Source organism: Prionailurus viverrinus, unplaced genomic scaffold (assembly GCF_022837055.1).
Source record: "Prionailurus viverrinus isolate Anna unplaced genomic scaffold, UM_Priviv_1.0 scaffold_73, whole genome shotgun sequence".
Classification (NCBI taxonomy): Eukaryota; Metazoa; Chordata; class Mammalia; order Carnivora; family Felidae; genus Prionailurus; species Prionailurus viverrinus.
The window spans coordinates 37510-62352 of NW_025927635.1; the positions used below are offsets into that span (position 1 = coordinate 37510).

Sequence of the window (24843 nt, forward strand, 5' to 3'; positions counted from 1 at the left end):
GGTGAAGAATTTTGTAGTAGGCATCCTCAGTGGTCCTGAGAGACACATCCCCAGGAGAAACAACTTCTGACAGGCATCCTATTCATTGGCTTTTGTGGCCTTCGACTCAACCGCTGAGTCCCATCTTGTATCGTAAAGACGCAAAGGGAACTGAAGAGTGGTGCCAATAGTGTATGTCATGATCTCACCCTGATGGTGTTTTCTTTCCTAACATTCAGGTGGCCGAAGGAGCACAGGACACGGGTATGTATCCCGGAAACTGTCTCTTGCTGAGAAAAATGTTTAGCTGGTGATGCAGGTGGGGCATTGTTGTTGACTTCAGTCTGGAGAGCTACCCTAATTCCAGAGGCCAGGGAGGACTGGTGCTTGTGAGTGGGGGGGAAGGACCTACGTCCCAGGTGACAAAACTATGGGATGCTTCTACACTAGGAGAAAGATAATGAATTCCTCGAGTGGGGTGTGTTTTTGTGGGCATGAGTCCCGGGGTGGTTCTGTGTGTGTGTGTGTGTGTGTGTGTGTGTGTGTGTGTCTGTGTGTGTGTGTCTGTGTGTCACGTGATTGTGACTGTGAATGTGTGTTGAGTGTGTTTTCTTGGGAGACACACAGACTAAGCCACACAAAATGAGACAGACACACTGCAAGAGAGACAGAGACAGAAAGATACATGTGGGTTTGCCCAGAGAACAGGTGTCACTGACACTGCACAATGATTAATGTCTACATTCTCACACACTCCTCCTACTGCACACCTCAAGGAATACTGCTGTGCACGGCTCAGCAGTAACATTTAGTCCATGCAGGTCACCGAAGCCTCAATATGCTCTGGCCCATGTTCATATCAAGGAACAGTCCCTGAGGTATACTTGAGCAGCACCAACATGGTACTGACAGGTGTTGTGGTCTTTCTAGGTGTCCCCGAGGAGGAAAGATGGCGGCCCCGTCCTGTGCCCAGTCACCAGGCTGTTGCTGAGGTGAGCTTCCTGTCTTTCCTTGAGGAACACAAGTGCTTCCGTAGAGTCTTTGCAATCAACATCTGTTGTAAATGTGACAATGTACCGTTGAGGTGATAATGTTATTTTCCCTGTGGGGAGAAACATGTTGTCAATTTCCATGGTTGTTTCTTGCCAACTGTCCCCTTGGTCAGGGGGACATTTTCCACTGGCAGTGCCAAACCTGCTAGTAAACAGCGTCCCAGGATCTTTTTCGGCAGCCGCACTTTTTCCTTCTGGGGGAACCATTTTGTAGTCTGCATCCTCGGTGTTCTTTAGAGACACATCTCCAGGCAAAACGACTTCTGACAGGCATATTATCTTTGCTTTTGTGGCCTTTGACTCAAACACTGTGTCCCATCCTGAATCCCAAAGTCACCTAGCGAACCGAAGGATGGTACACATACTGTACATCATGATCTCACCCTGATGGTGTTTTCTTTTCTAACATTCAGGTGGCCGTAGGAGCACGAGAAGAAGGTATGTGTCCTGGAAACTGTTTCTTGCTGAGGAAAATGTTTCGGGTGAGGTGTAGGTGGGGCATTCTTGCTGTCTTCAGTCTGGAGAGTACCCGGATATCAGGGTCCTGGGGGGACAGGTGCTTGAGTGTGGGGGGGGAAAGACCGACATCCCCGGTGAAATCTATGTCCATGTTTCTGTAGTATGAGAAAGACAAGGGATTCCATCTGTGCGGTGTGACTGTGTGTGCATGAGTCTTGGGGTTGATCTGTATCTCTGTATGTCGCATGATGGTGAGTGTGTATGCGTGCGTGCGTGCGTGCGTGCGTGCGCTTTCTTGAGAGGCTCAGAGACAGAGAGACAGAGCCACACACAGGAAGAGACAGACACAGTGAAAGAGAGGGAGAGAGAGAGGAGAGAGAGAGATGTGGGTTTGCCCAGAGATATGGGCCACTGACATTCGACAATGACCGATATCTACAATGCAGAGTCCTGGGAGGACTGGTGCTCGAGGGTGGGGGCGAAAGACCGACGTCCCAGGTGACAAACTAGGTGATGTTTCTACAGTATAAGAAAGATGCTGTATATCTTTTGTGCGGAGTAATTTTGTGTGTTGAGTCTGGGGGTTGTTCTGTATGTGGGTGTATGTCGCGGGATCGTGACAGTGTATGTCTGCGTGTGTGTGTGTTTTCTTGAGAGACACAGAGAAAAAGCCACACAGAGAAAGAGACAGACACATTTCAAGAGAGGGAGAGCGAGAGCGAGCGACAGAGAGAGAGACAGACGTGGGCTTGCCCACGAGATATGTGCCACTGACACTGAAAACTGACCAAAGTCTACATTCTCAAAAATCTCTGCGTACTGCACACTTCCAGGAATACTGCTGAGCGTGGCTCAGCAGTAACATTCCGTCCATGCAGTTGGCAAAAGCCTCCGTACGCTCTCGCCCATGTTCCTATAAGGAACAGTCCCGGAGGTATTCTTGAGCAGCACCAAGAAGATAGTGACATGTATTCTGTGTCCTCCTAGGTGTCGCTAAGGTGAAAAAGCGGCGGCCCCTTCCTGAAAGGAGGCAGCAGGCTGGTGCTGAGGTGAGCTTTCCTGTCTTTCCCTGAAGGAGCACAATTTACCTCATGATCTCACCATTATGGTGTTTTCTTTTCTATCATCCAGGTGGCTGGAGGAACACGAAAAAAAGATATGTGGCTTGCAAAGTCTTTCTTGCTGAGAAAAATGTTTCGGAGGCGGTGTAAGTGGGATATTCTTGTTGTCTCCAGTCCGGAGAGTCCCTGGATATCTGGGTCCTGGGGGAATGTTGCTTGAGTGTGGGGTAGAAAGTATGACATCCCAGGTGAAATCTATGTCCATGTTTCTACAGAGGAGAGAGATAATGTATTCTTTCTGTGCAGTGTGATTCTGTGTGCACGAATCTTGGGGTTGTTTTGTATGTGTCTGTATGTGTCATGATTGTGAGTGTGTATGCGCATGTGTGTGTGTGTATGTTTCTTTGTGTTTGTGTGTTTTCCTAGGAGACTCAGAGCCAGAGAGACCGAGCCACACACAGAAAGAGACAGACACATTGGAAGAGAGGGAGAGAGAGTGAGAGATGTGGGTGTGCCCAGAGATATAGGCCACTGACACAGGACAATGACCAACATCTACAATGCAGAGTCCTGGGAGGACTAGTGGAAAGACCGAAGTCCTAGGTGACAATCTAGGTTATGTTTCTACAGTATAAGAAAGCAACTGTATTCCTTGTGTGTGATGTAATTTTGTGTATTGACTCTGGGGGTTGTTCTGTATGTGTGTGTATGTCGCAGGATCGTGATTGTGTATGTTGTGTCTGTTTGTGTCTTTTCTTGAGAGACTCAGAGACAAAGCCACATACAGAAAGAGGCAGATACATTGAGAGAGAGAGAGAGAGAGAGAGAGAGAGAGAGAGAGAGAGATGTGGGTTTGCCCATGAGATATGTGCCAATGACACTGAAAAATGACCAACGTCTACATTCTCAAAACTCTCTGCATACCGCACACTTCAAGGAATACTGCTGAGTGTGGCTCAGCAGTAATACTCAGTCCCTACAGGGAACAAAAGCCTCCATATGCTCTGGCCCATGTTCATGTAAGAAGAGTCCCGGAGGTAATCTTGAGCAGCACCAAGAAGATACTGACATGTGACCTGTTTCCTTCTAGATGTCCCTAAGGTGGAAGAGCTGAGGGCCCTTCGTCAAATGAGGCAGCAGGCTTTTGCTGAGGTGACTTTACCTGTCTTTCCCTGAGGAACACAAGTGCTTTCTCAGAGTCTTTCCAATCATCTTCTGTTGTAAATATGACAATGTACATTTTAGTTGGTATTGCTACTTTCCCTGCTGGGTAGAATGGTGAGTGGGTGGCTCTTGCCATTTTTAACATTGGTCAGGGGGCATTTACCACTGGCCATGCCAAAGCTTGTAAGAAAGAGTGTTATCAGCACTTTTTCATCAGCAGCAATTTTTCCTACTTGGGTGAAGAATTTTGTACTCGGCATCCAAAGTGTTCACGAGAGACACATCCACAGGAAAAACAACTTCTGACAGGCATCCTATTCATTTGCTTTTGGGGCCCTTGACTCAAGCACTGTGTGCCATCTGGTTTCCTAAAGTCAAGAGGAGAACCAAAGAGCAGTGCTATGAGTGTACATCATGGTCTCACCCTGATGGTGTTCCTTTTCTCTACATTCAGGTCCTGGCAAGAGCAATGGAATGTGGTATGTATTTTGGAATCAGTCTCTTGCTGATGAAATAATCTATATGGTCAGGACGCTGGGGCATTCCTGGTGGCCTCGTTCTGGAGAGCTACCCTGACTCTAGGTTCCTTGTAGGACCAAGGCTTTAGGAGGTAGAGAAAAGACAGATTTCCCAGGGGAAAAGCTATGCCCATGTTTACAGTGTGAGAAGACAATGTATTCACTATGTGTTGTGTGTGTGCGTGTGTGTGCGTGTGTTTGTGTATGCCCGTGTGTGTGTTTGAGAGAGACAGAAATGAGAGTCAGGGAAACACACAGAGAACAAGACACACTCATAATAGAGAGAGAGAGTGAGGTGAGAGGGAGAGAGATGTGTTTTCCCCAAGAGACATGTGCCACTGACACTGCACAAGACGAATGTTTACATTCTCAAAAAACTCCTCTTATTGCACATTTCAAGGAATAATGCTGACGGTAGCTCAGCAGTAACATTCAGTCCATGCAGGTGACCAAAGACTCAATATGCTCTGGCCCATGTTCATATCAAGCAACAGTCCATGAATTATTCTTGAGCAGCACCAACAAGGTACTGAGGTGCATTCTGTGTCCTTCTAGAAGTCCCTAAGGAGGAAACGCTGCAGGAACTTCCTGAAAGGAGACAGCAGGCTGTTGCTGAGGTGAGCTTGCCTGTTTTCCCCTGAGGAACACATGTGCTTTCTTAGATATTTCCAATCACTTCTATTGTAAATGTGACAATGTATGTTTCAGATGATATGGTTATTTCCCTGGTGGGGAGACTGGTGAGTGGTTGCCTCTTGCCAACTGTCACCTTGGTCAGGGGGACGTTTACCACTGGCAGTGCCAAACCTGGTAAGAAGCAGTGTCAAAGGATCTTTTTCCTCAGCAGCAATTTTTCCTGCTTGGTGAAGAAATTTGTAGTCGCCACCCTAGTGGTCTTGGAAGACACATCTCCAGGAAAAACAACTTCTGACAGGCATCCTATTCATTTGCTTTGGGGGACCTTTGACTCAACCACTGTGTCCCATCTTCTATCCTTGAGTCACCAAGAGAACTGAAGAGTGGTGCAAATAGCGTATATCATGATCTTACCCTGATGGTGTTTTCTTTCCTAACATTCAGGTTGCCGCAGGAGTACAGGAGAAAGGTATGTATTCTGGAAAAAAATTTCCTGCTGAGGAAAATGTTTAGATGGTGATGTAGGTGAGGAATTCTTGTTGTCTTCAGTCTGGAGAGTTACACTGATTCCAGAGTCCTGAGAGGACTTAGTCTAAGGTGGGGGGGGGGGAGGAAGACCGATGTCCCAGGTGAAAAACTATGTCCACGTTTCTACACTATGAGAAAGATAATGTATTCTTTGAGTGTGGATTGATTTTGTGTGCATGAGTCTTGGGGTTGTTCTCTATGTGTCTGTGTAGCATGACTGTTAGCGTGTGTGTGTGTGTGTGTGTGTGTGTGTGTGTGTGTGTTTCAGAGAGTCAGAAACGAGACAGTCACATTGAGAGAGAGAGAGAGAGAGAGAGAGAGAGAGAGAGAGAGAGAGAGAGGAGAGATAGCAAGAGATGTGTCCTTCCCCAGGAGATATGTGCCACTGACACTGCACAATGGCCAATGTCTACATTCTCCAAACACTCCTCATACTTCACACTTCAAGGAATACAGCTGAGCGTGGCTCAGCAGTAACACTCAGTCCATGCAGGTAACAAAAGCCTCCATCAACTCTGGCCCATGTTCATATCAAGGAACAGTCCCTGAGTTATTCTTGAGCAGCATCAACAAGGTACTGACGTGTATTCTGTGTCCTTTTAGATGTCCCTAAGGAAGAAAAGCTGCGTGCCCTTCCTGAAAGGAAGCAGAAGGCTGTGGCTGAGGTGAGCTTGCCTGTCTTTCCCTGAGGAACACAAGTGCGTACTTAGTGTCCTTCCAATCATCTTCTATTGTAAATATGACAATGTACATGGTAGATGATATTGTTACTTTTGCTGGTGGGGAGAGTGGTGAGTGGCTGCCTCTTACAAACTGTAACCCTGGTCAGGGGGATATTTACCACTGGCAGTGCCAAACCTGGTAAGAAACAGTGTTATTGGGTATTTTTCGTCAGCAGCAATTTTTCCTACATAGGTGAAGAATTTGGTAGTTGGCATCCTAATCGGTCTTGAGACACATCCCAGGGAAAAACAACTTCTGACAGGCATCCTATTCATTGGGTTTTGTGGCCTTTGACTCAACCACTGTGTCCCATCTTGTATCCGAAAGTCACCAAGAGAACCGAAGAGTGGTGCAAATACTGTATATCATGATCTCACCCTGATGGTGTTTTCCTTCCTAACATTCAGGTGGCCGTAGGAGCACGGGAGAAAGGTATGTATTCTGGAAACAGTTTCTTTCTTTTCTTTTTTTTTTTTCAACGTTTATTTATTTTTGGGACAGAGAGAGACAGAGCATGAACGGGGGAGGGGCAGAGAGAGAGGGAGACACAGAATCGGAAACGAGCTCCAGGCTCTGAGCCATCATCCCAGAGCCTGACGCGGGGCTCGAACTCCCGGACCGCGAGATCGTGACCTGGCTGAAGTCGGACGCTTAACCGACTGCGCCACCCAGGCGCCCCAATTCTGGAAACAGTTTCTTGCTGAGGAAAATGTTTAGATGGTGATTAGGTGGGCATTCTTGTTGTCTTCAGTCTGGAGACCTACCCTGATTCCAGAGTCCTGGGAGGACTTAGTCTAAGGATGGGGGGGAAAGACCAATGTCCCAGGTGAAAAACTATGTCCATGTTTCTACACTATGAGAAAGATAATGTATTCCTTGAGTGCGGAGTGATTCTGTGTGCATGAGTCTTGGGGTTGTTCTGTTTGTGTATCTATGTCGTGTGATTGTGTGTTTGTGTGTGTGTGTGTGTTTGCTTCAGAGACTCAGAGACAGAGACACAGAAACACACACAGAAAGAGACAGTAACATTAAAAGAGAGAGAGAGAGAGAGAGAGAGATGTGGGTTTGCCCAGGAAATATGTGACACTGACACTGCACAATGACCAGTATCTACATTCTCAAAAGACTCCTCATACTGCGCACTTCAAGGAATACAGCTGAGTGTGGCTCAGCAGTCACATTCAGTCTATGCAGGTAACCAAAGCCTCCGTATGCTCTGGCCCATGTTCATATCAAGCAACAGTCCTTGAGTTATTCTTGAGGAGGACCAACAAGGTACTGACGTGTATTCTGTGTCCTTCTAGGTGTCCCTAAGGAGGAAGAGCGGCGGCCCCTTCCTGAAAGGAGGCAGCAGGCTGTGGCTGAGGTGAGCTTGCCTGTCTTTCCCTGAGGAACACAAGTGCTGTCTTAGAGGCTTTCCAATCAACTTCTGTTGTACATATGACAGTCTACATTTTTGAGGATACTGTTACTTTCCCTGATGGGGACAGTGGTGAGTGGTTGCCTCTTGCCAACTGAAACCTTGGTCAGGGGGACATTGACCACTGGCAGTGGCAAACCTGGTAACAAACAGTGTCCTAGGATCTTTTTTGGCAGCAGCAACTTTTCCAGCTTGGGTGAAGAATTTTAGAGTCGCCATCCTAAGTGGTCTTGGCACATACATCCCAGGGGAAAAAAAAACTTTTTACAGGCATACTATTCATTTGATTTGGGGACCTTTGACTCAAGCACTGTGTGCTATTTGGTTTCCTAAAATCAAGGGGAGAACCAATGTGCAGTGCTATGAGTTTATATCATGATCTCACCCTGGTGTTGTTTCCTTTCTCTACATTCAGGTCATCAAGAGAGCAATGGAATATGGTATGTATTTTGGAATCTGTCTCCTGCTGATGAAAGAATCTATATGTTCAGGAAGCTGGGGCATTCCTGATGGCATCAGTCTGGAGAGCTACCCTGAAGCCAGGGTTCTGGTAGGACAGAGGCTTGAGGGTGTGGAGAAATGACAGATTTCCCAGGGGAAACCTATGTCCATTTTTAGAGTGTGAGGAAGACAATATAATCAGTGTGTGGGGTGTGTGTGTGTGTGTGTGTGTGTGTGTACGCACAAGTGTGTTTGAGAGAGGCAGAACCTGAGGGACAGAGAAACTTACAAAGAGAATGAGACACACGAGAGAGAGATAGAGAGAGAGAGAGAGAGAGAGAGAGAGAGAGAGAGAGAGAGATAAGAGAGAGAGAGAGAGAATGCGTGTTTCCCCGGGAGATATGTGCCACTGACACTGCACAATGTCTGATGTTTAGTGTCTCAGCAAACTCCTCCTACTGCAGACTTCAAAGATTATTGCTGAGTGAGGCTCAGCAGTCACATGCAGTCCATGCAGGTTACCAAAACCTCTGTATGGCCTGGCCCATATTCATTTCACAGAACAGTCCCTGAGTTATTCTTGAGCAGCACCAACAATGTACTGACCTGTTTTCTGTGTCCTTTTAGGAGTCACTGTGGAGAAAAAGCTGCAGTCCGTTACAGTAAGGAGGCAAAAGACTGTTGCAGAGGTGAGCTTGCCTGTCGTTCCCTGAGGCATACAAGTGCTTTCTTAGTGTCTTTCCAATCAACTTCTGTTCTAAATATGATGGTGTACATTTTAGATGATATTGTTACTTTCCCTGGTGGGGAGAGTGGGGAGTGCTTGCCTCTTGCCAACTGTAACCTTGGCCAGGGGGACACTGACCACTGGCAGTGCCAAGCATGGTAAGAGACAGTGTCAAAGGATCTTTTTTGTTCGCAGCAATATTCCCTCCTTGGGGGAAGAATTTTGCACTCTGCATCTTAAGTGTTCTTTAGACACATCCCCAGGGAAAACAACATCATACAGGCATCTTATTCATTTGCTTGTGTGGCCTTTGACTCAACCACTGTGTCCCATCTTGTATCCTAAAGTCACGAAGAGAACTCAAGAGTGGTGCAAATACTGTATATCGTGATCTCACCCTGATGGTGTTTTCTTTCCAAACATTCAGGTGGCCATAGGAGCTCGAGAAGAAGGTACGTATTCTGGAAACAGTTTCTTGCTGAGGAAAACATTTAGATGTTGATGTAGGTGGGACATACTTATTGTGTTCAATCTGGAGAGCCACCCTGATTCCAGAGACCTGGGACGTCTTAGGCCAAGTGTGTGTGTGGGGGGGTGTGATGTATTCCTTGATTGCAGAGTGATGCTGTGTGCATGAGTCTTGGTGTTGTTCTGTATGTGTCTGTATGCAGTGCAACTGTGAGTGTGTACGTGTGTGTGTGTGTGTGCGTGTGCGTGTTTACTTGAGAGCCTCACAGACAGAGACACAGAGGCACATACAGAAAGAGATAGACATATTGAAAAAAGTGAGAGAGAGACAGAGAGAGAGATGTGAGTTTCCCCAGGTGATCTGCGCCACTGACACTGCACAATGGCCAATGTCGACTTTCTCCAAAAGCTCCTCATAGTGCACACTTCAAGAAATACAGCTGAGTGTGGTCAGCAGTGACATTCAGTCCATGCAGGCACCAAAGCCTCCATATGCTGTGGTGCATTTTCTTATCAAGGATCACTCCCTGCGGTATTCTTGAGCATTACAGACAACGTACTGACATGTATTCTTTATGCCTCTAGGTGCTTGTAAGGAGGAAAATGTGTGGGCCGTTCCTGTCAGGAGACACCAAGGTGTTGCTGAGGTGAACTTGCCTGTCTTTGCCTATGGAAGACACGTTGATTACTTAGTGTACCTCCAGTCATATTCAGTGCCATAGGACTATGTACATTTTACATGATAGCATTCAATTCCGTGGTAGACAGATTGGTGAGTGGTTGTCCCTTGCCAACTGTAACTTGATCCAGAGGACATTAACCACTGGCAATGCCAATCCTGCTAAGAAACAGTGTCATAGGATCTTTCCTGAGCATCAATTTTTCCTGCTTGGGTGAGGAAGTTTGTAGTCGGCACCCTAAATGGTCTTCAGAGACACATCCCCAGGAAAAAACAACTTCAGACAGGCATCCTATTCATTTGTTTTTGGGGACCTTTGACTCAAGCACTGTGTGCATCTGGTTTCCTAAATTCCAGAGGAGAACCAAAGACCAGTGCAATGCGTGTTCATCATGGTCTGACCCTGATGGTGTTTCTTTTCTCTACATGCAGGTTGCCGCGGGACAAACAGGATATGGTATGTACTTTGGAATCAGTCCCCTGCTGATGAAATAATCTAGGTGGTCAGGAAGATGGGGCATTCCTGCTGGCATCAGTCTGGGGAGCTACCCTGACTCCAGGTTCCCTGTAGGACAGAGGCTTGAGGGTGTGGGGAAAAGACAGATTGCCCAGGGGAAAACCTGCGTCCATGTTTACAGTGTGAGGAAGACAATGTATTCACTGTGTGTGTGTGTGTGTGTGTGTGTGTGTGTGTGTGAGTGCATGTATGTTTGAGTCAGACAGAAACTCAGGGACAGGGAAGGAGACAGGGAAACACACCAAGAGAAAGAGACACACACATTCATTAGAGAGATGGAGAGAGACACAGAGAGAGAGGAGAGACAGCGAGAGGTGTGCCCTTCCCTAGGAGATATGTGCCACTGACACTGCACAATAATCAATGTCTACATTCTCAAACAACTCCTCAAACTGCACACTTCAAGGAATACTGCTGAGCGTGGCTCAGCAGCAACCTTCAGTCCATGCAGGTAACAAAAGCCTCCATACGCTCTGGCCCATGTTCATATCACGGAACAGTCCCTGAGTTTTCTTGAGCAGCACCAACAATGTACTGACGTGTGTTCTGTGTCCTTCTAGGTGTCCCTGAGGAGGAAAAGATGTGGGTCGTTCCTGTCAGGAGGCAGCAGGATGTTGCTGAGGTGAGCTTGCCTGTCTTTCCCTGAGGAACACAAGTCACTTCTTAGTGTCTTTCCAATCAACGTCTGTTGTAAATCGGACAATGTACTTTTTAGATGATATTGTTACTTTCCGGGGTGTGGAGTGTGGAGTATGGGTGCCTCTTGCCAAGTGTAACCTTGGCAGGGGGACATTCACCACTGGCAGTGCTAAACCTGGTCATAAACAGTGTCAAAGGATCTTTTTCGTCAGCAGCAATTTTTCCTGCTTGGGTGAGGAATTTTTTAGTCAGCATCCTCAGTGATCTTCAGAGACACATCCCCAGGAAACAACAACTTCTGACGGGCATGCTATTCATTTGCTACTGGGGACCTCTGACTCAAGCACTGTGTGCCATCTGGTTCCTAAAGTCCATAGGAGAGTGAAAGCCCAGTGCAATGAGAGTTCATCATGATCTGACCCTGATGGTGTTTCTTTTCTCTACAATCAGGTGGCCGCGGGAGCAACAAAATATGGTATGTATTTTGGAAGCAGTCCCCTGCTGATGAAATGATCTATGTGGTCAGGAAGTTGGGATATTCCTGCTGGCATCAGTCTGGAGAGCTACCCTGACTCTAGGTTCCCTGTAGGACAGAGGCGTGAGGGTGTGGAGAAAAGATAGATTTCCCAGGGGACAACCTATATCCATGTTTGCAGTGTGAGGAAGACAATGTATTCACTATGTGTTGTGTTTCTGTGTGTGTGCGTGGGGGTCTGAGGGTGACAGAAACTGAAAGACAGAGAAAGAGACAGGGAAACACATAAAGAGAAAGAGACACATGCTTTCATGAGACAGAGAGAGAGGAGAGAGTGAGAGGGAGAGAGAGAGGGGGGAGACAGAGAGAGAGACAGAGAGAGAGAGACAGAGAGAGATTGGGGGGGGGTGTATCCCCAGGGGATATGTGTCACTGACCCTGCACAATGCTCAATGTCTAGTTTCTCAACAAAACTCCTCATACTGCACACTATACGGATTATTGCTGAGTGTGGCTCAGCAGTAACATTCAGTCCATGCAGGCAACCAAAGCCTCCATAGGCTGTGGTGCATTTTCTTACCAAGGATCACTCCCTGTTGTATTCTTGAGCATTACCGACAGCGTACTGACATATATTCTGTATGCTTCTAGGTGTCCCTAAGGAGGAAACTATGTGGGCTGTTCCTGTCAGGAGACACCAAGGTGTTGCTGAGGTGAACTTGCCTGTCTTTGCCTATGGAAGACAAGTTGATTACTTAGTGTATCTCCAGTCATATTCGGTGCCATAGGACTATGTACATTTTACATGATTGCATTCAATTCCGTGGTAGGGAGATTGGTAAGTGGTTGTCTCTTGCCAACTGTAACTTGATCCAGAGGACATTAACCAGTGGCAATGCCAATCCTGCTAAGAAACAGTGTCATAGGATCTTTCCTGAGCATCAATTTTTCCTGCTTGGGTGAGGAGTTTGTAGTTGGCACCCTGAATGGTCTTCAGAGACACATCCCCAGGAAAAACAACTTCAGATAGGCATCCTATTCATTTGTTTTTGGGGACCTTTGACTCAAGCACTGTGTGCATCTGGTTTCCTAAAGTCCAGAGGAGAACCAAAGACCAGTGCAATGCATGTTCATCATGGTCTGACCCTGATGGTGTTTCTTTTCTCTACATTCAGGTTGCCGCGGGACAAACAGAATATGGTATGTACTTTGGAATCAGTCCCCTGCTGATGAAATAATCTATGTGGTCAGGAAGTTGGGATATTCCTGCTGGCATCAGTCTGGAGAGCTACCCTGACTCCAGGTTCCCTGTAGGACAGAGGCTTGAGGGTGTGGGGAAAAGACAGATTGCCCAGGGGAAAACCTGTGTCCATGTATACAGTGTGACAAAGACAATGTATTCACTGTGTGTGTGTGTGTATTGCTGAGTCAGACAGAAACTGAGAGACAGGGAAGGAGACAGGGAAACATACTAAGAGAATGAGACACACACATTCATTAGAGAGACAGAGAGAGAGACACAGAGGGAGGAGAGACAGCGAGAGATGTGTCTTGCCCCAGGAGATATGTGCCACTGACACTGCACAATAACCAATGTCTACATTCTGAAAAAACCCCTCCTACTGCACATTTCAATGATTATTGCTGAGTGTGGCTCAGCAGTAACCTTCTGTCCATGCAGGTAAGGAAATCCGCCGTATGCTCTGCCCATGTTCCTATCAAGGATAAGTCCCTGAGCTTTCTTGAGCAGTACTAACAATGTCCTGATGTGTGTACTGTGTCCTTCTAGGTGTCCCTGTGGAGGAAAAGATGTGGGCTTTTCCTGTAAGGACGCACCAGGCTGTTGGTGAGGTGAGCTGGCCTGTCTTCCCTTGAGGAACACAATTACTTTCTTAGTGTCTTTCCAATCAACTTCTGTTGTAAATTTGACATTATACATGGTAGATGATATTGTTACTTTCCTTGGCGGGGAGAGTGGTGAGTGCTTGTCTCTTGCCAACTGTTATTGGTGAGGGGGACATTTACCAGTGGCAGTGCCAAACCTGGTGATAAATAGTGTGTTAGGATTAATTTTATCAGAAGCAATTTTCCCTGCTTGGGTGAAGAATTTTAGAGTCTCTATACTAAGTGAACTTGAGAGACACATCCCCCAGAATATATAACTTCTGACAGGCATCCTATTCGTTTGCTTTTGTGGCCTTTGACTCAACCACTGTGTTCCCTATTGGATCCTAATATCACCAATATCTAAAGAGTGGTGCAATCAGTGTGCCTCACCTTCTTACCCTTGTGCTGTTTTCTTTTCTATAGTTTCCTGGGGTCTCTGGAACCATGGAGAATGGTAGGTATTCAGGAATCAATCATTTGCTGTCTTTAGTCAGGGGAGTGCTTCTGATTTTGGGTTTCCATTGAAAGGAGGATCACAGACGTAGTCACAAAGCGATTTGTCGAAGGGTAAACCATGTTCATGTGTTTACAGGCACTCGTGTGGCATTCAGGTAGTGAGTTTCTGTGCGTGGAGACTGGGTGAGTCTCTTTGTGAACTGACAAGTGTGTGAAGTGAGCATGTATGTGCTTGTATGTGGTCTCTGTGTGAGAAGTTTATGTTCCTCTAGATTAACATGTCCCTAAAGAGCACAGTTGCTGGTGTGAACTTTGCCATTCATAAGAAAAATCCCATCACCGAGCTTCATGATGTGTGTCTGTATGTCAAAGGATATAAATACGGACAATTTAAATATAGTTAGTATATTATACACCAAATATAGCTTGTTTAGGCTGAAAAAAGTCCTATTAATAGCCAGGAAAACATTCACAGGATTCTGAACGGGAAATATGTTTTCAGAATCCATAGGATTCTGTGAATCAAGACTTCAGTTCAAGGTAGACCTCAACTCTGAGGAGGCTGTTTCATTGCCTTCAGGGCACTTGGATCGATCCTGATTAAGGAGAAGGAGCCCTAATGGTATCTAATTGGACTCTGAGGAAAGGAAGCTTATGGAAGTGATGAATTATGGAGGGGTTGGCACGGGCTGTGGGGATGGGGGCTGGACGGGGAGACGAGGCCCTTTAACCCCCAATTCCTAGCACTTTCTCTCACGCCTCTACTTTCTGAGGCAGACCCTGAATTTCTAGGCTGAGGTTGTCATCAGTAATAATTTCAGTCCTTGCTCCTGATCCTCCTTGTGTGGGGCACCCGCCAGTGCTGAGACTAGAGTGATCACAGAGTCCGTGCTCCATCATACTTCAGCAGTAAAGGGATAACTGCCCCAGGGTTACTGCCTTCCTGCCCCTCCTATCCTTTCTAAAAAGGAGATTCAAGGAGCCTGAGAAGGAATCCTCCCCCTCTTAGCTGGACGGCTGGGGCAGGTGGCCCCTGGTGCAGGCATATGCCACACCCAGTTCTGGAGGGCATCTGAGAAGAGGATCCTCCAGCTTCTAGAAATCCTTTCTCTCAAGCTCTTAGTGTCCCAGGGGTGTGGAAGATAATGCCTGCTGTGTGTGGTCAAATGCAGGAATGAAACCAGCAGCCAGGCTCTAAGGATCCTTGCTCCTTCAAATACTTCAGCCTGAAAGGGTGAGAGCACGGTCCAGGGTCGTGGACTAGATGTTAAGCGGGAAATATTGAGGGGTTGCAGAGGGAAGACACGAAGGACATCCAGGCTATGTGAGGGTGGGAGGGGACACCACGGTGGCAGGATTATTTGAATCAGTGTAGCATCAGCACCTGGGCCCAGCCTTGTCCTCACCGAGGATGACATTTGGGCTCCTTCTGGGTGGGATGAGGCAGGATGAGCCGGCATGCCGGGTGAGGGTACCGTATGGACATCTTCCTAAAAGCCTGGGGAGAGGGGCGTCCTTCCTGTGCCAGCCTCTTCTCCACCTACCAGACACTTTCATTGGTGGACACTGGGGAGGAGCAGACAATGGAGTCAGGTCTCCTGTTCTCCCACCTGGGACACGCCAGCAGGGATGGAACCAGGGTCAGGCCAGACACAAGTACGTTTCCAGGCCTGATCCACCTGGCCAGGAGGGACCAGTTTTCACTTTTCACCTGCTTCTGGCCATCACCTGACAGCCAGTCCTTGTCTACACACTATTGGCCAAGGGTTGTCTGGCTGGAAACACATTCATACAAAAGGGATCTCATCCCATGTGACCAGGGCAGCTGTAGAACATTCTAGTTGCAGAGGAGGTGAGAGGGGCACAGGCTCCAGTGCACAGGGAGCTCAGCAAAGTGGTGGGGGCTGATCCCAGAGTGGAGGTGGTCCTTGCTGTGCTCTTTCCTGGCCCGAGGACATCGGTGTGAGAGTTTGTCTGAAAGGTATGGGAACTGACAGGTCCAAATACTGTCTCTGACCTTCCTTCCACTCACAGGCACAGGAGCCATAGCTCTGGATGGTCACTGCAAGGGCACCGACAGCCTCTCTGTCATTGCTCGTCCCCCAGGGGCTCAGCCCTAGGCAGCCCATGTTTGGCCCCAATAAGCGCCTGCTGTTCACAGCCTTGGGCTGGGAACTAGTTTAGGGGCAGAAAGGTCCCTCCTCAGCTCACCCAGGCCTGTTGGGCCCCACACTATGCTAGCTGTCTGCCCAGGCACTGGTCCAGATCAGAATGAGAAGGGTGGGCTCCTGAAGACAGTGAGGTACTCCCCCTCTGCCCCGCCGCTCTGATTACACCCAGCATGAGTGTGGGGGTGTCATGCTCTTCACTCTGTTTATAATGTGCCCCTGCTGGGATTCCCCTAAGACCTGGGTGTTGACCTTCCATTCTAAGTGTCCCCAGGGCCTCACGCAGTGGCTGCCACATACGCATGAGCCCAGGGAGAACCTACCAAGGAATGGTCAGCTCAGGCCAGCAAGCTCCTCTGCAGAAACCTCCAGGACTGGGAGGTCACGTCTTCCTCATGTGTACATCCTAAAGCTGTGCTATCCAGGGCAGCAGCCACTTGCCACATAGCCATTAGCCGCCCTAGCCACGTTTCTGGTGCCCGGGAGACGCATGTTTACAACGCAGAACATTTCCACCCTCACAGAGGGTTCTTCTGGGCAGCTGCTCTGAGCCGGGCACAGGGTCTGCTCGTGGAACCCGCCAAACCCTATGTCTGTCTGTAACAGTTGGAATGTCAGGTTGCGCAGGTGGCACCTTCTTGCGAGGGTGAGAGCTATCGTGATCCACTGCAGCTGGGGAAGTACCAGATGAAGGGGGATCCTTTCTCTTGCTTGAAGGTTTGCAACTGTGGTCAATGCCTTGTGGAAGGGCTCTGCCTTTGCCAAGCCCAGGGAAGGTCTGAGGACCCAGAGGAAGGGCAAGTGATGCCGGCTGAGCCAGCATGGCCTCACAGGGAGTTGCAGGAATGGTGGAGCCCCTGTCTCTAATAACCTGCTTGCTCATGCTTGTGTCTCTAAAGATTGGGTGTTGGAGAGCCTGTCTGACTCTGGAACCGATGATGAATAGTCGTCAGATAGGGAACTGCACTCAGGTAGGAATCAATGGGAGAGGGTTTCTGGGAACAGCTGGCTTATACCTGCTGCTTTGTAGACTTAGAATGGGAGGTATGAAATCAGAAAGACAAAGCAAGGATGTGCGAAGCCTTGTTTTGTTCTTTTAATATAATAGTAGCGTCTTTTAATAGAATAGATGTGTTCTCCCTCTGGGCTTTGAATGTACTCTGTCTGTAACCATCTTTTTAAAGTTTTTTTTTTAAACCAAGTTGGTTAACATATAGTGTAATAATGGTTTCAGTAATAGAATTTAGTGACTTATCACTTCCATAGAACACCCAGTGGTCATCCGCACCAAGTGCCCTCCCTAATGCTCATCACCTATTTAGTACATCCCTCTACCCAACACCCTTCTAACAACCCTCAGTGTGTGAAGAGTTAATCAGTCACTTATGGACTGTCTTCATCTCTGTTTTTACCTTATTTTTCCTTCCATTCTCCTATGTTCATCTGTTTTGTTAGATTCCACACATGAGTGAAATCATATGATATTTGTCTTTCTCTGACTGACTTAATTTGCTTACCATAACACATTCTAGTTGCATCCACGTTGTTGCAAAAGGCAAGATTTCATTCTTTTGGATCATGGAATAATATTCTATTCTATGCAGAGAGATAGATAGATAGATAGATAGATAGATATAGATATAGATATAAAAATAGGTATCTATATATAGACAGATATATATATATCTATATATTCCTTATCCATTCATCAGTCACTGGACACCTTGGCTCCTTCCATAATTTGGCTATTATTGACAGTGCCATTATAAACACTGGGGTGCATGTGCCCCTTTGAGTCAGCACTCCCGTATCCTTTGGATAAATATCTAATCATGCAATTGCTAGGACGTAGGGTAGCTCTCTTTGTAATTTTTTTGCAGACCTCCATACTATTTTCCGGAGTGGCTGCACTAGTTTGCATTCCCACCAACAGGCAAAAGTGTTCCCCCTTCTCCGCATCCTCGCCAACATCTATTGTTACCTGCGTTGTTAATTTGAGCCATGCTGACGGTGTGAGGTGGTATCTCATTCTGCTTTTGATTTGTATTGCCCTGATGATGACTGCTGTTGAGCCTCTTTTCATGTGTCTGTTAGCCATCTGGTTGTCTTCTTGGGAGAAACGTCTGTTCATGTCTTTTGACCATTTCTTCCCTGAATTCCTTGTTTTTTGGGTGTTGAGTCTGCTAGTTCTTTACAGATGTTGGAAACTAACCCTTTAATCTGATATGTCCTTTGCAAATACCTTCTCTGATTCCACCAGTTTTGTTGGTTGTTTCCGTTGCCGTGCAGAAGCTTTTTTTCATCTTGATGAGGTCCCAACAGTTTTGTTTTTGTTTGTTTGTTTTGTTTTTGTTGTTGGCTTTTGTTTCCTTTCTCTCCTGAAACATGTCTATCAAGATGTTGCTGTGGCTGAGGTCAAGAGGTTGTTGCCTGTTTTCTCCTCTAGGATTGTGATGGTTTTCTGTCTCACATGTAGCTCTTTCATCCATTTTGAGTTCATTTTTGTGTATAGTAGGTAAGCGGTCCCATTGCATTCTTCTGCATGTCACTATCCTGTTTTCCCAATACCATTTGCTGAAGAGACTGTCTTTTTCCATTGGATATTCTTTCCTCTTTTGTCAAAGATGACTTGGCTATACACTTGTGAGTCCATTTCTGGGTTCTCTATTCTGTTCCATTCATGTATGTCTCTGTGTTCGTGCCAGTACCATACTCTCTTAGTGATTATAGCATTGTAACATAGCTTGAGGTCTGGAATTGTGATGCTTCCATGTTTGGTTTTCTTTTTCAACATCACTTGAACTATTCGGGGTCTTCTCTGGTTCCATACATATTTTAGAATTGTTTGTTCTAGCTCTGTGGAGAATGCTAATGTTACTTGATAGGGACTGCATTGAGGCTGTAGATTGCTTTGGGGAGTATCAACGTTTGAACAGTATTTTTTCTTCCAATCCATGAGCGTGGAATGCCATTCCAATTCTTTGTGTCTTCTTCAATTTCTTCATCAGCTCTCAATACTTTTTAGCGTACAGATCTTTTACCTCCTTGGATACATTTCTTCCTATGTATCTTATGGTTTGGGATGCAATTGTTAATGGGACAGATTCCTTAATTTCTCTTCCTTCTGCTTCATTATTGGTGTATAGAATGCAATTGATTTCTGTACATTGGTTTCATATCCTGTGACTTTGCTGAATTCATGTAACGGTTCTAGCAGTTGTTTGGTGGAGTCTTTTCTTTTTTAAAGATGAAATTCATTGTCAAATTGGTTTCCATACAACACCCAGTGCTCATCCCGAAAGGTGCCCTCCTCAAAGCCCATCACCCACTTTCCCCTCCCTCCCACCCTCCATCAACTCTCAGTTTATCCTCAGTTTTAAAGGGTCTCTTATGGTTTGACTCCCTCCCTCTCTAACTTTTTTTTCCTTCCCCTCCCCCATAGTCTTCTGTTAAGTTTCTCAGGATCCACATAAGAGTAAAACATATGGTATCTGTCTTTCTCTGGATAACTTATTTCACTTAGCGTAACACTCTCCAGTTCCATCCACGTTGCTACAAAAGGTCATATTTCATTCTTTCTCATTGCCAAGTAGTATTCCACTGTGTATATAAACCACAGTTTCTTTATCCATTCACCAGTTGATGGACATTTAGGCTCTTTCCATAATTTGGCTATTGTTGAAAGTGCTGCTAGAAACATCGGGGTACAAGTGCCCCTATGCATCAGCACTCCTGTATCCCTTGGGTAATTCCTAGCAGTGTTCTTCCTGGGTCATAGGGTAGATCTATCTTTACGTTTTTGAGGAACCTCCACACTGTTTTCCAGAGTGGCTGCACCAGTGTGCATTCCCACCAACAGTGCAAGAGGATTCCCATTTCCCCGCATCCTGTCCAGCATTCTATAGAGGTCTCTGGATGTGTTCACTTTAGCCACTCTGACTGTCGTGAGGTGGTATCTCAGTGTGGTTTTGATTTGTATTTCCCTGATGAGGAGTGGTGGCATTGAGTATCTTTTCATGTGCCTGTTGGCCATCTGGATGTCTTCTTTGGAAAAGTGTCTATTCACGTCTTCTGCCCACTTCTTCGCTGGAGAATGTGTTTGTTGGGTGTGGAGTTTGGGGAGTTCTGTATGGATTTTGGAAACTAGCCCTTTGTCTGATATGTCATTTGCAAATATCTTTTCCTATTCCATCGGTTGCCTTTTAGTTTTGTTGACTGTTTCCTTTGCAGTGTAGAAGCTTTTCATCTTGATGAGGCCCCAATAGTTCATTTGTGCTTTTAATTCCCTTGCCTTTGGAGATGTGTCAAGGAAGAAATTGCTGCAGCTGACTTCAGAGCGGTTTTTTCCTGCTTACTCCTCTAGGGTGTTGACGGTTTCCTGTCTCACATTCAGGTCCTTTATCCATTCTGAGTTTATTTTTGTGAATGGTGTAAGACAGTTCTCTAGTTTCATTCTTCTGCATGTCGCTGTCCAGTTCTCCCAGCACCATTTGTTAAAGAGACTGTCTTTTTTCCATTGGATATTCTTTCCTGCTTTGTCAAAGATGAGTTGGCCATACATTTGTGGGTCCAATTCTGGAGTCTCTATCCTATTCCATCGGTCTATGTGTCTGTTTTCGTGCCAATACCATACTGTCTTGATGATTACAGTTTTGTAGTAGAGGCTAAAGTCTGGGATTGTGATGCCTCCCGCTTCGGTGTTCTTCTTCAATATTACTTTGGCTATTCGGGGTCTTTTGTGGTTCCATACAAATTTTAGGATTGCTTGTTCTAGCTTGGAGAAGAATGCTGGTGCAATTTTGATTGGAATTGCTTTGAATATGTAGATTGCTTTGGGTAGTATTGACATTTTAACAACTTTATTCTTCCAATCCATCAGCATGGAATGTTTTTCCATTTCTTTGTATCGTCTTCAATTTCCTTCATAAGCATTCTATAGTTTTCAGCATACAGATCTTTGACATCTTTGGTTAGGTTAATTCCTAGGAATTTTATGATTCTTGGTGCCATTGTGAAAGAAATCAGTCACTTTATTTGTCTTTCTGTTGCTTCATTATTAGTGTATAACAATGCAACTGATTTCTGTACATTAATTTTCTATCCTGCGACTTGGCTGAATTCATGTGTCAGTTCTAGCAGGCTTTTGGTGGAGTCTGTTGGGTTTTCCATGTAGAATATCATGTCATCTGCAAAAAGTGAAAGCTTGACTTCATCTTTGCCAATTTGGATGCCATTGATTTCCTTTTGTTGTCTGATTGCTGATGCTAGCACTTCCAACACTATGTTAAACGACAGTGGTGAGAGTGGACATCCCTGTGGTGTTCCCGATCTCAGGGGGAAAGCTCTCAGTTTTTCCCCATCGAGGATGATATTAGCTGTCAGCTTTTCATAAATAGCTTTTAGGATGTTTAAGTATGTTCCTTCTGTCCCAACTTTCTCAAGGTTTTTCTTTATTAAGAAAGCATGCTGGTCTTGTCAAATGCTTTTTCTGCGTCGATTGACAGGACCATATGGTTCGTATCTTTTCTTTTATTAATGTGATGTATCCCATTGATTCATTTGCAAATGTTGAACCAGCCCTGCAGCCCAGGAACGAATCCCACTTGATCATGGTGAATAATTCTTTTTGTACGCTGTTGAATTCGATTTGCTAGTATCCTGTTGAGAATTCTTGCATCCATATGCATCAGGGATATTGGCCTGTAGTTCTCTTTGTTTGCTGCGTCTCTGTCTGGTTTGGGAATCAAAGTGATGCTGGCTTCATAGAATGAGTCTGGAAGCTTTCCTTCCCCTTTCTATATTTTGGGACAGCTTGAGAAGGATAGATATTATCTCTGCTTTAAATGGCTGATAGAATTCCCCAAGGGAAGCCATCTGGTCCTGGACTCTTATTTGTTGGGAGATTTTTGATAACTGATCCAATTTCTTCGCTGGTTATGGGTCTGTTCAAGTTTTCTATTTCTTCCTGTTTGAGTTTTGGAAGTGTGTGGGTGCTGAGGAATTTGTCCATTTCTTCCGGGTTGTCCCGTTTGTTGGCCTATAATTTTTCATAGTATTCCCTGATAATTGCTTGTATTTCAGAAGGATTGGTTGCTGATCGCTTAGATTCCACCCACATCTGCCTAATTTACCCCAATAACCACCAGAAGCCTAGCAGAACAGACTCTCCGGAGCCAAGCATAGACGAGAGGCCCACGGAAGAGGGTAGGAAGGGTGGAGAGGCGGTGCGCGCTACACGTATTGGCGGGAGGGAGCCAGAGCGGTGGAGGGGCAGCCAGCACACCCGGCAAGGAGGAGCCCCTGAGTCTGGCTTGCAAAAGCGGAGGGGCCGGATGGAGTGTGTTCTGACAGCCAGTGGGACTTAACATCTGGAATGTTATAAGTCAATTGCTATGCTCGGAGAGCGGGAGGGAGAGTTGTTGAGCCCCGGACAACAGAGCTCAGCTTGGCGGGGAACAAAGGCGCCCGAAGCGCCATCTCCCTCGCCCACCCCCCAGCCAAAATCCCAAAGGGAGCCAGTTCCCGTCACGGAACTTGCTTGCACCCGCAAACACCCAATGCTGTGCTTATGCGGATCCATCCCTCCGACAGGTCTGCCTCCCTCCCGTTGCCACTAGGCCCCTCCAAAGCGGACCACCGAAGGCAAAGCGAGCTGAGCCTGCACCTCCCGCCCCTGTGCACCTTGCAGACCCACCCCGGCTAATACGCCAGATCCCATCGAAGCAGCACCACAAGCCTGGCAGTGTGCAAGTAGCCCAGACAGAGGCCACACCACTCCACAGTGAGTCCTGCTCCTGGGAGAGGGGGAGATAAGGTACAGGCCAGTCTGACTGTGGCCTCAGCGGTGGGCTGGGGGCAGACATCAGGTCTGACTGCGGCCCCGCCCACCAACTCAAGTTACTCCAGACAGCACAGAGGAAGAGCCCTGCAGTTCCGCGCCACTCCAGGGACTATCCAAAATGACGAAACGGAGGAATTCTCCTCAAAAGAAACTCCAGGAAGTAGCGACAGCTTACGAACTGATCAAACACGATGTAAGCAATAGAGCAGAAAATGAATGCAAAATAATAGCCATAAAATTAATTGCTGGGCTTGACAAAAGTATAGAGGCCAGCAGAGAATCTATTACTACAGAGATCAAGGGACTAAGAAACAGTCAGGAGGAGCTAAAAAATGCTATAAGTGAGCTGCAAAATAAAATGGAGGTGACTACAGCTCGGACTGAAGAGGCAGAGGAGAGAATAGGTGAATTAGAAGATAAAATTATGGAAAAAGAAGAAGCTGAGAAAAAGAGAGATAAAGAAACATGGCCACTTTGAAATGGTCTTACCGCTCTGCTTCTTTGAAGAATTCTTACTTCTTTCATAATTCTTCCTGAGAAGGACACGAAGTTGGGGTCAAATTTCAAATCCCAAAGTTGGGAGTTCCTTTTGTGCACTCTTATTTCTGAAAGTTAAAATTTCCACAAATCAATCCAAATGAAATAAGCAGAGGCAATGATCCACTTATAAAATTCTCCTCTAGGGGCGCCTGGGTGGCGCAGCCGGTTAAGCGTCCGACTTCAGCCAGGTCACGATCTCGCGGTCCGGGAGTTCGAGCCCCACGTCGGGCTCTGGGCTGATGGCTCGGAGCCTGGAGCCTGTTTCTGATTCTGTGTCTCCCTCTCTCTCTGCCCCTCCCCCGTTCATGCTCTGTCTCTCTCTGTCCCAAAAATAAATAAAAAACGTTGAAAACAAAATTTAAAAAAATAATAATAAAATAAAATAAAATAAAATTCTCCTCTAATCTAACGATGTCTTCTATCGTCCTCTGTGCTGACATGGTACCCTGAAATCATGATGTCTTCGCTCTGACATTTGCCTAGGGTCTTAGGATCTTTCTCTATCATTCTCCCCCTCCAGACTTCCCCTAACTTTGCACTGACAGAAAAAAACAGAGTTGTTTCCTCCAAGATATCGTTTTCGTCCCAACTGTCACATTTTAGTTGGAGCATCTGAGATGCCAGGGGTTCTACGCAGTCTCCGCTTCAGGACACACACACACACACACACACACACACACAGAAAAATAACACTTACTTTTGTACAATAGTCATGAATCTTCGTAACTCATGCTGCCTTTTTTTCTGGATCCAACCTTGTATGCATAGCCATGTCTCTCTTCACTCTGTAGTCTTTATGCATTTCATCTGTTAGACCTTTACAAAAAAAAAGTTTAGAAAAGATATAGCTAAAGAAGCAAGAATAGTGTAAACTCTCTCGTGTAAACGAGAGAAGCCTTGACCACTGCACCTGCAAGAGGAAGAACCAGCAGAGAGAAGGCAGCTCTGGGCCATATGGAGTATTATGAAAAGCCGGTACTTCTACATCCTAACACCTGGGGCTCACAAGGGGTGGACTTCTCTGAAGACTGCATAAATCTGTAGTACCTGTCAGGTAGCATAGCTCAGGAACCAGCATTATAGGCTCATGGGGCGTGTCCTGTTGGCTCTTTTTCCATTTGCCTTTGCTGACCAAAAGTGGCTGAGTTAGGTCAGTGACCACTAGACCCTGTTGCTGCTCAACAGAAACAAGAAAGAACACTGATGTACTATCAGTGAAGCCTCAGCAAAGTCACATAAATATGTACAGAAGTGCATTTTGGGGTCACCAACAGAGGCCTGGGGATGTGCTGGTGATACGGTTTCCTCAAGTTTAAGAACGCATTAAAGATACTCTTAATATTCTCTTAGATAGACGTCCCACAGATGGCCTCTTTTTTTTGGTCAACACACGTAGCCAAGGAGAGCGGGATTCTCACAGACATTATATTGGGGGTCATTGTACGATCCTTTCACTACCTATAAG

At 46.3% G+C, this 24843-nt stretch overlaps 1 protein-coding gene across 1 annotated transcript; it reads left to right on the top strand.

Annotated features, from left to right (window-relative positions):
- Positions 1–962: 962 nt before the first annotated feature.
- LOC125159871 (uncharacterized) lies at positions 963–22710 on the top strand. The gene is made up of 19 exons (XM_047848529.1): positions 963–971; positions 1445–1469; positions 3642–3703; positions 4170–4194; positions 4789–4850; positions 5314–5338; positions 6001–6062; positions 7956–7980; positions 8609–8670; positions 9136–9160; positions 9762–9823; positions 11462–11486; positions 12138–12199; positions 12662–12686; positions 13276–13337; positions 13797–13827; positions 16897–16968; positions 22079–22201; positions 22589–22710. The coding sequence occupies exons 3-17, from the start codon at positions 3680–3682 to the stop codon at positions 16941–16943; spliced, it is 624 nt and encodes a 207-aa protein (XP_047704485.1). The 5' UTR covers positions 963–971; positions 1445–1469; positions 3642–3679; the 3' UTR covers positions 16944–16968; positions 22079–22201; positions 22589–22710.
- The last annotated feature ends 2133 nt before the right edge of the window (positions 22711–24843 follow it).

Coding starts and splice junctions, on each gene's coding strand:
- LOC125159871 (XM_047848529.1), top strand. CDS start 3,680: ATGAGGCAGCAGGCTTTTGCTGAG. Junction 3,704..4,169: donor GGCAGCAGGCTTTTGCTGAG/GTGACTTTACCT, acceptor CTCTACATTCAG/GTCCTGGCAAGAGCAATGGA. Junction 4,851..5,313: donor GACAGCAGGCTGTTGCTGAG/GTGAGCTTGCCT, acceptor CCTAACATTCAG/GTTGCCGCAGGAGTACAGGA.